At 54.5% G+C, this 12231-nt stretch overlaps 3 protein-coding genes across 3 annotated transcripts; 1 reads left to right on the forward strand and 2 right to left on the reverse strand.

Annotated features, from left to right (window-relative positions):
* Positions 1-136: 136 nt before the first annotated feature.
* On the reverse strand, positions 137-1912 carry HMPREF1541_05865 (uncharacterized protein; the record flags this gene model as incomplete). The annotated part of the gene is made up of 1 exon (XM_008720202.1): positions 137-1912. One exon carries the CDS (start codon positions 1910-1912, stop codon positions 137-139), a length of 1776 nt encoding a protein of 591 aa, XP_008718424.1.
* Positions 1913-2456: 544 nt separating this feature from the next.
* HMPREF1541_05866 (uncharacterized protein) lies at positions 2457-3227 on the forward strand (the record flags this gene model as incomplete). The annotated part of the gene is made up of 1 exon (XM_008720203.1): positions 2457-3227. One exon carries the CDS (start codon positions 2457-2459, stop codon positions 3225-3227), a length of 771 nt encoding a protein of 256 aa, XP_008718425.1.
* Positions 3228-4247: 1020 nt separating this feature from the next.
* On the reverse strand, positions 4248-6125 carry HMPREF1541_05867 (uncharacterized protein; the record flags this gene model as incomplete). Its single annotated transcript, XM_008720204.1, has 1 exon — positions 4248-6125. One exon carries the CDS (start codon positions 6123-6125, stop codon positions 4248-4250), a length of 1878 nt encoding a protein of 625 aa, XP_008718426.1.
* Between the last annotated feature and the right edge of the window lie 6106 nt (positions 6126-12231).

A 12231-nucleotide genomic window follows, 5' to 3' on the forward strand; every position in this document is an offset into this window, starting at 1 on the left:
GAGTTTTTGGAACGTGTTCATGCCGGCAACATGACTTTTCGTAAGAATATTCATTCACCGCCAAAATCAAACTGCGCTTGTCCTCAAAAACGCTCATGGGTATCCAAACCAATGTTCAACTCCTCGCTGACTATCATCACGCCGCAGCCGGTCTCCTGAAAGGATGTGCCTCGGTGTTCAACACCCACTTGTCCAGATCCACCACATCGCTGTCGTCAAAGATGAGGTAAAAGTACTTCAGCGTCTCCGCCAGCCAGAAACTCTCCATGCGATCACTCTTTTCCGGTCTCGCAAGGCGGACATCCACCACCGCTGCATTCGCAATGTCCGTCCTCGTCGCCTTGTCAATGCTCTGCCACATCCGCCACGCATCCTCCTGATACCTCCGCTCGCCCGTGATACGGTAGAGTATGAAGACGGATTCAATAGCCTCCGGCCGTAGGATATAGCGGGAATCGCCGTGCGCCGTGAACCCGGCAACCAACTTCTTCTCTTTGGCGAGAATCTTCCCGCGCTCCACGGGGTTCACAGATGGGTCGTCATCAGCGCCTCCCAGCTGCTTCGTCACGGCGGCGAAGTACTTGCCATCGTCCCATTCGCAGCCTGAGGTATCGGCGTCGATTCCCTTCGCACAGGGCACCACATGGAACGTCTCCGGCATGAGCCCGGAGGGCGTAGCGTTGTAGGCCCAGATGCACCCGTCAAGCAGCTGTTTTGCAATCTTTAGGTCGCTTGGACGATCGAAGATCTGCGCGCCAATGCCAACCATGCCGGCCAAGAAGCAGGTCAGGTGCTGGCCTTGCGGATCCAGGGAGGCTTGTCCTTGCTCGGTCAGCGCCGTTGTGCCGGAGAAGAGGATGTCGGCGTTGGTGGGCACCATGGGTTTGAAGAACAGGAAACGGGATGCAGCGTCGAGGGCCTTTTCGTACATGGTGCGGTAGGAGCGGATCGCACCATTGAGAAGCATGTACTCTTTCGGTAGGTACTCGTAGGTCGAGTCCGCCATGCCACCCAGTGTGAAATGGTTGTAGTCGAATCTGAGGTTGCGGGCGTCAACGATGGTGGGCCAAAGTCCCGCGATGAGAGTGCCATCCTGTGCATCCGCCATTAACGACGAGATTCTCGCGATCGAGTCGTAGTATTTCGGGTCCTGCGTCAGTTGCGATAGGCGTGTGAATTCCAACGACAGCGATCCCAGCTCCGCGAGCAGGGTGAAGTCTGCGGCTTGAACCTGTCCACCTAGCGCAGACTTTCGCCAGTCCCATCTGCAAACCGGCATCCTGTTCGTGGTGTCAAACGCACTGTACAGGATCTCACCCAACTCCTTTGCCTTGTCCAGTAGTTGCGGGTACTTGCCCTCGCTCACATCATACGCGGCCATCATGCCACCTAAATATCGGATTGTCGTTTCAAAGACGTTGAGCTCCTTCACCGAGTTTGTTGTAAAGTCGATCTTCATCACAGCCTCCACCGCCGCCTCAAACTCCTCTTTCATCCCCATCAACCATAACGTGTCCAGGGCGTCGACCAGCGTAGCACCCCAGCCTCCATAGTTGTCTAGTGAACTGCCACTCAAAGGCATCACCTCATCCTTGCCGAACGCATGCGCCTTATAGCCGCCCCAAGCGTGCACAAATGCATCCTTGATGGTCTGTCTGCGCTCTTCACGTTGCGACTTTTGGGCGACGGTCTCCGGGTGGGATGCGAAGTCGAATTGGATACGCGGGATGGGCGTGCTACCGGTAGGGAGAGGCGTGAGAGATTCAACTGGGTATCGTTCCGGCCATTTCTTCCAATGGACGTCGCCGTAATAGGTGTCTGCGGTGGATGTAGGACTCCGCAGGAAAAGGTAGTAGAAAGCGACGAAGAAGCAGAGCGCGGGCGCCACCCACAGCTTTCGGATCAGTAGCATGCCCGAGGAGCGATGACGATGAGCTGTCACATTTGAGATGGAGTCAGGAGGTACTGATGCACAGTGTACATGGCCTGGATAGTCCTGCGTCGAGATACGTGCCCAGATCTCTCGCTGACAGTCGCTTCGGAGGCCCAGCACTGCGCGCGCAGGGGTGACCTCGGCGCCGCGGGAAGCTTATGCAGGGGAGCTCCGAGCCGGTGGTGAAGTGCTGCAGGGCCGCCGCCCCCGCAGAAAGCTTCATGGCTACGAACAAAAGTTTCGTCTATCGTCGCCTGAAGCAGTGACTATGAGATCTACCTAGCAGATAGCAAAGTAGAGCTCTGAGTCGCAAACAAGCAAGCACTCAATAGGCTTGTGCCCACTCTCTGTGACGAACGACGCCCTCACCACAGCGGTTGTTTGCTTAAACAGTGCTGCTTCCCCACCTACGCCCGCCTGATATCGCCCACGAGCTCAACAACGACATGCAATTCTGACGTTCCCCTCCCGAATCTGGAGCCACCTTCGCCCTACAGCTGCCAGTATCTACCAGCTCAGAACGATGACCCTCATCGCCCTCTTCCTGATCCCCGTCCTGCCCTCAATCCCTTCGCCGGCGCCCGCTCTCCTAACACACCTCACTCTACATCTCCCCTCCCGGCCGCTCACGACAGCGCCAAGCCCATTCACTCTCACACACCATCTCTTCGCCTCGACCTCCTCACTCCTGCCATCTCTCGCCTCTACGCGGCAGTACACCTCGCTGCTGACCCTCAGCCACACACCCCAACACACCTACGTAGGCACCACCTCCAACAACGAAAACGTACAACAGCTCGTCATCTCCACGAGCTCAGCGGAAGGGTTCTTGCACCTCTTGCACACTAAACTCCAGCCGTTATGGTCACCTCGCCAAACCCTGCTCGTCACGGACGGCACCGCTCTAGCAGTCAATGTCTCAATTGGCACTTTGTATGTGCGTGTCGGGGACCTGAAGCTGGCGCAGCGACAGGGCCAGAATCCCGGCGCGGGCAACGCTCTGAGGGGCGTCCTGCTACAGATCACGTGGCCGGAAGTCGAGGGCATGGCGGGCGAAAAGGCTAGTGCGGAGCACGAGGGCGCGGTGAGAGGGCTGGTGGAGGCAATGCTGGCTGGAGCGGGCTGGAGCGGCAAGATGGACGAAGTGCGCGGTGTCGCGGGCTATGGCGAGGCAGAAGAGCTTCAAGAGTCCGGTGATGGCGAGAAAGGCAGAGAGTCTCAGAAGAGGCAGGGGGCCGGCGGTCGAATGGCGACGGCCGCGCTATACATGGAAATGCTACGCAGCAAAGCGTAAAAGAGACAGGTCTTACAAGGCTAGTCCTCGGCCCCGCCACTACCACATGGGAGGTCGCTTCGAGCAGGGGACACTGGGGATGTCCCTGTCCCAGGCCGATGAAGAGCATCCTTCCGCAGGGCAGAAGAGGAGGACCAGCAGCAAGAACCTGTTGCTATCTCATGCAAATCACGATTGATATCGAGCAGCAATCCCTGAACTACGAGTAAGCAGCACATCAGCTCAGCACGCCCCAAGTCCTCTTCCGAGCCCAGCCGAGCACAGAGCATCGAACACGGAGCTCGAGGAGGCGCAGCATGGCCCACTACAGCGCGCGATCAATCCAGCCATCCTCAAACGCCCACTCACTCCCGCGAAATGATCCTTACCCACGACGACTGCATGTGCCGATACTACATAGTAGACTCCTCCCGAAGGAACAAAGCGCACAGACCACCGCGCGACACGACACGACACGCCACGCCACGCCACGCCACGCGGCGTGACAAAAGTGTTAGGGGCTTGTCACTTGTCAGCGTTATCAGATCCGAGGCACCCTTGCAAGCACGCTCATCCCATTTTGAGAGGTCACACCAAAAAGCCAAGCCCAAGCCCAAGCTCGCGCGCGATCAGGCAGTGAAATTATCAGATCAGATTCAACTGTACACTTTGAACAATAAAAACACTCCAAGAGCCGGGGAGATAGCTGGACAGACAAATTGATTTGCTCTCATGTGTGATCTACATTCTTGTAGAGAGATAGAGAGATTCAACGGTTTCTAGAGACTGCATGCAACCCAATAAATCCCGCCCCTTTTCCATCTCATGACCATGACCGTGCCTAGGCTTGCGCCAATCTCGAATTCTCGCTTTGCATGTCGTTTGCCATTTTTGTCGCTGACAATTGTTTCTGTATCCCATATGATGATGACCCAAACATATCTCGAAACGCCGTAACTCCATGCCGAACGCTACAAAACGCCAGCCCATATGTACAGTTTGTCGGATGTTTGTTCAGCCCCCCATCTTCTTGCTCCTCTCTTACCAGGTTTCGGCAATATATTGGCCTCCAGACCTCTTTCCTTCCCAAAAGGCCAGCGCCTCCTCGTGATTCAAGCGGCCCTTCTTCATGACCACCTGCACCAACGCTGCCTCGACGCCCTCGCCCATGCCTTTACTGCTGCCGCACACAAAGATCCTTCCATCAAGCGCATTGATGACGAACCACACGAGGTCCGCTTGGTGCAGCACTTCATCTTGCACGTACCTTCCCTCGGCCTTGCGGGACTGTACAACCTTCTTTACCTTCTCCTCGTGGACACCCCAGTCGCCAGAGTAGAGTTCATCCACCAGAGAATCACGCACGCCCTGCAGAACCCACACCTTGTTTGCACAGTTGGCGGACTTGAGCCTTCGATGCACAAACCCACGGAAAGGCGCGATGCCGACGCCCGCACCGATCAGCAACATTGGCCCATCCGTGACGAACTCTCGTGCGAGTGGATTGGCCATGAGGCCACGGAATATAGGGACTCTGAGATCCAGTTCTCGAGGATCCTGACCAGCCTTTTCGGCGTCCAGGAGTCGCCGCGCTTGGCGTTCGAGGAAACCGGATCCGACACCTGTGCGAGAGGAACCATCAAAGTTGGCAGCTTCGTGGATGGTCACCGCGATCTCGATCAGGCGGCGGCGCTCCTTGCCCTCACAACGCTCGTTAGAGACGATGGGGTCCTGCGAGAGAGAGTAGAAGCGTGGCATGAGTTGGTTGAGACAGGAGAGAAGGTAGTCCAGAGGGGGCCGGGTTGAGGGGAATGCAGTAAGGAGCTGCAGGACGGTGATGTAGGGGCCGGTCCGGATGTCGCAAAATGCGGCTTGACCTTGCGCGGAAGCCAGGTAAGAGAGAATCTTTTTCTCATGTTCGTTCTCGGCAAACTCGGCTAAGAGGCGGAATATCTGCTTCGTGGGAGGGTAGGACTGGAGGTCGACACACCACAAGAGGAGCTCTCGACGCGTCGTGACAAGCTCTCGGGCCTCATCCTCGCCCCAAATGGTAGGCCAGCGGCCGTTGGTTGTCTTCATCAGAACTGGCTTGTCACGAACAAAACTCGGGACGCCGAGGCGGTCAAAAACCTCATCCACCACGTCTGGCGCATTCGGCGCGCAAACGCCAATGGCGCCACCAACTACGAAGTCAACATCACCACCTTCGACAGGATAGTCTGTCACATCAAGATCGAAGTGATATGTTCGCTTCTCTGCACCCGGTTTCGTCAACTCGCGAGTGTGGAAAAGTGGGGCCGAGTAGACGTCGTATGGGGGATGTGGCGTGACGAAGTTGGGAGGATGCTTTTGAGTCTCGGGCGATTTTGGGGGAGCCGCAGAGCCGTTGGACTGTGAACCGAGCTGCTCAAACGAGACAGTCTTTGGTGGCATTTCGATCAGGCCAGTCAGCTCGCTCTCCAATCCCAAGTGGCTAAGCCGAATGTCGAGACTTCTGTATGCAGCATTGTCGGGCACGATGACGGGGATGCGTCCTTCTTGTGACTCTGCCGGCTTCAGTTGCTGCAGCATGCAACATCCACCACCACAGCAAGCCGCTTGCACCATTTCGGTGGCTGCACCCTTTGAACCAAAGATGCGATCGACATCTTCAGAATTCTGGGACACTAAGACAGTTGAAGCGCGTCTCGCGCGACCGCCAGATGGCACAGATGTCTTGGGCATTTCGTTGAGGTCGTCATCTGAGGGATCGGGAGGGGTTGACGGAGTTGTATCGATACTAGCATTATCGTCGGAGTATACTGTGTCTGCAGGTTGAGACAGCGGCGACTGGCTCAACTGTGAAGCTGAAACGGACATCTTTCGTGTCTGCCGAGGCTCTTCAGGTATCGGGTTGCTTGAGTGAGAGCTTCTCCTCATTATGACGGGGTGACTGGAAGTCTGGGTGTCGGGGGACATTGCAAGGTGCAATGCCGAGAATTTTTGTAGATCTGCCAGTGGGTTCAGGTTAGTATGTAGTCTGTGGCGTAATGTGGAGTGATAGTGGATGGTTGGCCTGTAGAGGCTTGTATATATTCAGGCGGTCAAGGCAAGAAGCATTTGGAAAGGTTGTGTGAGACTGACGCGCCGAACGTACTGGGTGATGTTGGGATGAGGTAATGTGCGGAACGATGGCTGAGAGCCGGGAATAGCCCTCGGAAAACGCGTGCCAGCTTGTCCAGTCGTTGTTTTTGGGAAGCAGAACGCGATTCGGTGAATCTAGGAGCACAGAGTATTCATTGATGGTCGTGGAGAGTGTCGTCGAAGTAATGTCGAAGAGTCGGTGGCCAGAATGGGGGACTCATGAGGGATGAGGGGAGGGCGCAGGCTCAGCAGATGGGAATTAATGAAAGAATCACCATGCGCCGAGCCTTGGAGCTTAAACGGGGACCACTTTGCCTACTTCAGCGGCTGGTTGGGGAAAGCCCTCGGAACCTGAGCGCGGTATCTCCCAAACTCTCACGCCTCTGTGAATCAGCTGGCGGAATCTTCCTGGCGATGGACCATTATCGGCGTATCTTACTGCCACTCAATACACATATGAATTGCTGTTATACACTGTCTGTCGCAAGCCGGCGGTCTCCTTGCGGACCTGGAAGGTGCTACTTCGTACTGCTGTACATTTCTTGTGTCCGCGATCGGCTATTGTGCCTTGCGCCCTGGTCGTTCGGCATAGAAGCCGCGCCTATCAAACCAACAGCCACGCCCCTGGGATTTCCATATGATAGCAGTGCAGTGGCGATTACCTTGCATGCCTGTTCCCACGATAGGCCCCGTCGCACGTTGTCTACCGTTGACAAACGCCAATCTCGAGGGCTCCTCTCGCATCTCCGATCGCGGCACCCCTCCGCCCTGATCTCAAGCCTCCCCTCGGTCTTGGGAGGCCTCTCATTCCAGTCATTTTTCCAAGTTACCCCACCATCTGATAAAATATTCATCTAATCTTGTCAGATCATGCCCAAATGGCGCGCTTCGCAATTTCGCGGTTTCACTCTCCGGCCTGGCACCACCGTTCACGTGACGGCTTTACGCTGTGCTTCCCAGGTTTCCGAGCCGTCGTTATTCAGCTTCCGGATCTGATAACAATAATCTCTCATTCTGCATCGTGCTTTCCGCGTACTTGTACCTGCTGCGCCTCTGTGCGCTTTCTTTGCGAGTTGCACCCATTTACCCCCATGAGTTGTTTATCCTGCCCATGTGGTCTATGAGATCGTGTCTCGTGATGATCCACATGGAACTACACTTCTCAACACTTTTGCCGCCCTTCGTGCCGTGCACCACGGCCCCACAGCGCTGTCCTCCGATGTCCGAGCGACTTCAAAGCCATATTCAGAATGAACGAGTGCTCTCTATATGACATCTGCGGTCACATGAATAGTCTGCCTCCATCAGGCTCTCAAGCTGCTGACATGTTGGTCCCAAGCCGGTCATTTGAGGCGCTCCAGCCCGACCTCCTCAGCTGGAGATTCGTCCACAGCAATGGGGAACGGCTTATCCACTCTTCGTGCGTTATGTGGGACCGGCGAGAACCTAGTCCTGGTTGCATATCTCTTGGGTCGAGCATTTCCATGCTGACAACACATCCCGGGCTATAAGACATCCCCCTCCCAGTTCTAAGCCACCCAGCCGGACTGTTCGTGGCCGGTTTTGACAACCACTTGCTACGGATCATGTTAGGAATCACGTTCTTTGCAAGCCAAGTCGTACTATCTTCGCATTGGCCACGACTGATCTTGAACGCCTCGTGTGACGACCTGGCCGCTAACCTGGTAGGCAATTTGTAGGCCAAGCTCAGGACACGAAACTGTCATCTCGACCTCTCGATATTGCATCTCTGCATGGATCCAACGATATACTGCGAAGTCTTCAGCGCCATCTATCGGCATTTGCTGCATCGGGTTCCAGTTGAAAATTTTAACAACATAGAGGTCAACTGTCTCCGTGAGTATTACCGTTCTTGAACCAGATCAAGAAGTGCTTCGAACCGTATTTGGCTTTGCAACCGAACGAGCGAATCCATTCATCATAAGCTCCGTGCCAACGATACGATTCCGGTAACAGAGGCAACGCTTGCTACCAATAAAGAAACAGGGCGAGACCGGACCTCCTCTTTGATACTCTGGTGAAGTCTCTGCGCCAATGACGGCGTCCGTTGCTTCGGTTGTCCACCCTCAACATCGACTCGTCGATCGTGTTCTTCAATGAAAGACTGAACAACAGCCGCGCTGGAAGACTGCCGTTGCACCACATTTTCAACGGCACCCTCGTTGCTCGCGCTGCCAGACGACGAGCCTTCTATGGCCAATTCCGTGATATCGACTTCTACCTGCGAGCGTCTACAGCGGTGAGTCCTGTCCGTCAAGGTCTCAAGTTTGTCGATGAGAGAAGTCAACTCGGAGATTCTATGCTCAAGCCCTTTCACCTGCGCTGACAAAAGCATCCTTGTGATGCGACGTGGCCGGTGATCACCATGGTCAGCTAACCCACCGCTCGTAGTCTCCCCCGCCTCTCGGACCTCCACATCGTCACCGGCAGGACCCTTTGTTGGTCTAGAGGCTGCGGTCTCGGCCAACAGTGCATTCGAAGCCCTCTCACCCCTTTCCTGCTCTTTCGTTGTCGTCGGTGGCCGCAACCCAAACCCGCTCGACCATCCCGACGATGAAATGTCCTCCAGGATCTTGCGGATATCATCTATTATTTTGTGCACCATAGGTTCTTCGCCATCCGTTTCTTCCAACCGGTGCGCCCGCTGGTAAAGGCGATCGCGTTCCACATCGAGCCGCGCCTGCAGCACGCCATGATCCTTGTCTAGCTGCGCTGCTTGAAGGATGGAATGAATGCGATTTGAGGCGCGGGAACAGAACTCGATCAAACTGGTAGCCACAATGGCAGCGCTTAAAATTTCCATCATGGCAAGTAGGTGGCGATAAGAATGCACAGTCGCTGCTTGTGCTGCGACTACCAGATAGACTTGGCGAGGAGAAGGACACGGTCTTGTGAAGTGGAAAGTCACTTGCGAAGAGGTTGCAAGGGCTCTATGTATGTTTGGTTGGAAAAATGGGGCAGTGCATTTTGCCGCTCGACTGCCTCGTATGCGACGAGCCAATAAGAGAGACTCTACAGAGCCCGATGCCTCCCAAGCGAGCCTCGAAAGTGCGTCTCGCGCACACCCAAAAGGCCCGTATAAATACCACAAGTCCACGAATGCATACACGCGTGTCTACCACGAGGCTGTACACCAGGCAGTGAAAGTCTTGGCAGATTGGGGAGAGTAGGCCAGGGGAATAATACCTCAACATCACCCATCATGCATGCAAAAGCGTGACACGAGTAACTGACTGTTCCAGACGCCCAGCCGTTGCTTCTTCATTGACAGCGGATGGTGTCGAGGGACATCGATGGGTTTTCTAGACGTCACTCACTGCAATGATATTACTAGAGCGAGACATCCACATTCGTATATAAGTATCGCAATCAGCAGGCTATACATGTCGAGCAGTGGGAGGCGAAGCCTTTTTTTACAAGCCTTGCAGACTGGTCAAGCTAACACTCAAGTCCAGATACAACCATCAGAAAAGTTGTCAGGATCATCTTATTCGACCTCAAACACTCAGTATCACCAGCAATCAGAGATTATACATGGTCAACTCATCATGACCTACCAAAGTGTGTACGTGGAAAGGAACCCGAAGCTGTGCACGACGTGCCTAGTAGCGACCGACAGCGGACTCTTTACCTTACGTTCTGGAGTGGCAAGTACTACTTATAAATCTCGATTTCAGAAGATCGAAGCTTTTAGTCTTCTAGAATGAGACTGCCAGCGTGCCCGCTTCTAGCCCTCTGCTGGAAAACTCACTCTCGAGCGCGTCTGAACATGGTCGAAGGATTTTCGTTGGTGATATCGTGTATGACAAGTACTGTGCTTCCGCAGCTCCTTTCTGGCGATCTTGCACCCGTTCAGACGTTGTACTTTGTGAGGTCGCGGAGTCTGTCGATACAGTTCGTAGCTTTCGAGACGGGGCCAGTTCGTTGGTGCACCTCATTTGGAGAGATTGAACTGTTCCCGATCGTAGTAGCGGTTCTTATGGACGGTGCCTATAGTACTTGTCACTTCAGCTGGGAAGCATATGGTAAGTATACGCGTTCTGTTGTGGTCGCAACCGGTTTTATACACGGCAGTTGTGCTCTTGTTAGTCCCCCATGTTAGTACATCATTTCTATTTCGCACATCGCAGATGGGATTGTCAAAGCCTGCTGCTTACCTCCTTAAGTGTCATGTTCACTAATAGCAGAGGGTCATCTCGGCCGGGCCATTGGCCTCGACAGGGGTAGTATGTTCTCGACTCTCGAGCCCAGGTTCCCCTCTGGCATACCATAATCAATGTGTACTGGTTCCATGATGATTCGAGCTTAGCATTGCACCGAAGCTGTTTCGCCTCTGTTAGAGATACCGAGCTAGCCAGTGCACTTTCTCATCAGATAGAGCAACTTCCTGTCAATGAGCTCCACGAGTCTGAGCGTTGTATTGTAGTGGCTTGCCGATTGTGCCGGTAAGGCCCAGGCAGCGGCGCAGGGCGGTGCACATCCAGTGGAGACCCTCGAGCCCAGGGGTCTTGGGTGCGGTCATGACCACTGCTCTCTTCCCACGTAGGGAAAGGCAAGTTGCTAAAAAGGTGGTACAGTAGTTCTCGAGACCCTACCGCGCGTTTCGACCTTTACGAATCGAGACTTACGAATGCCCGACCGCCCCGATCTTTAACTTGGAGAGAGTTTAGGCTATTAATTGCTGTACGGGCCAAAACTTCCGTGCCACCGAGCAGCCGAATGATGCCCGAAATGTTTCGAAAGAGCCCCAGAGCAACTCTAGGCAGGGCGGGACATGATCCCCGACGCAAGGGTAATGCCGCGTCGATCGAGGCTGCCCGCTTTTACCAGGCCATATGGGACTTTTGAACAATGCCCATGAAACAAAATGTCGCACGGATGCGGGCCGGGGGTCGGAGAAAGGTTTCTCTGTGGCGCAGAGATGCTTTTTCGAAACATCAGGGACAGGGGATGACGGATATTCCGGCGACTGCCTTAGCAGAAAGTTAGGCTCGTGGAAGGCTGGAACCGTTGAAGTCTGATCTCTTGACAAGTTGACATGTTCTCCGCAATAAAGCCAGATACGGAACAGGCGTGCATGTCAGTCATTGGTAGGGCAATGGGTCCAGCCAGAGATCCCAAGATCCCGATATACCGAGCCATCACCGCGGAATTCCTGGCCAAAAAGTTGTGGCTTCTGTGACTCTGATCCAGTTTCGGATCGTTGATACATTATTGAGCTTGAAGAGGTCGGATGGAAACCAGCAGCCTCACGCTCTTGGTCACGGTCTCTTCGGGACCTGCGGATGATGACTTTCGTAGCACGAAAAAGGGTACTTTGCCAACCCCCACACTATGGAGGGCGGCGTGAGACCTCAGACAATGGTGCCTAGGCGTTCGCTAGAACCTCCTTGAAGCGTCGACAGTGTGCTCCGTATTCAGGCCGGAAGAGTGCGATTGGAATGCTAGATGATCGAATTGGTCGATGGTTCAGCCACCAAGCGAGTGTCTAGGTTCAGGGATCTCCGCGAATCCGGACTCGGCTAGCAGGATCTACTGTCATCGTGTAAAATTCCCGGTGATGGTGATGGTGATGCCAAGTCGCAACTTGGCCGACTTAGCGTCGTGGTTGAGTCAGTTGTGCGACATCGAAAGAGGACATCCGATGTTGCTTTTGGGTGGCCGGCTTGCATGCAGCATTCTTGGGATCTACTAGCGTCAATAATCTCGTCAAATCCAGCATCTAATACCCTAATCTTTGACGCGTGTTCGGCTTCGGTTTCTGAAAGGCCAAGCCAGCAGGAGATCTCGCTCGCTTACATAGACTACGGATAGTGCGTGGAGCTGTCTTCGGAAAAGTTGCAACACCGACGGGTCTAGTGGGGTGATCATCGATCTTAGA

Source organism: Cyphellophora europaea (assembly GCF_000365145.1).
Source record: "Cyphellophora europaea CBS 101466 unplaced genomic scaffold supercont1.5, whole genome shotgun sequence".
NCBI classification, from domain to species: domain Eukaryota; kingdom Fungi; phylum Ascomycota; class Eurotiomycetes; order Chaetothyriales; family Cyphellophoraceae; genus Cyphellophora; species Cyphellophora europaea.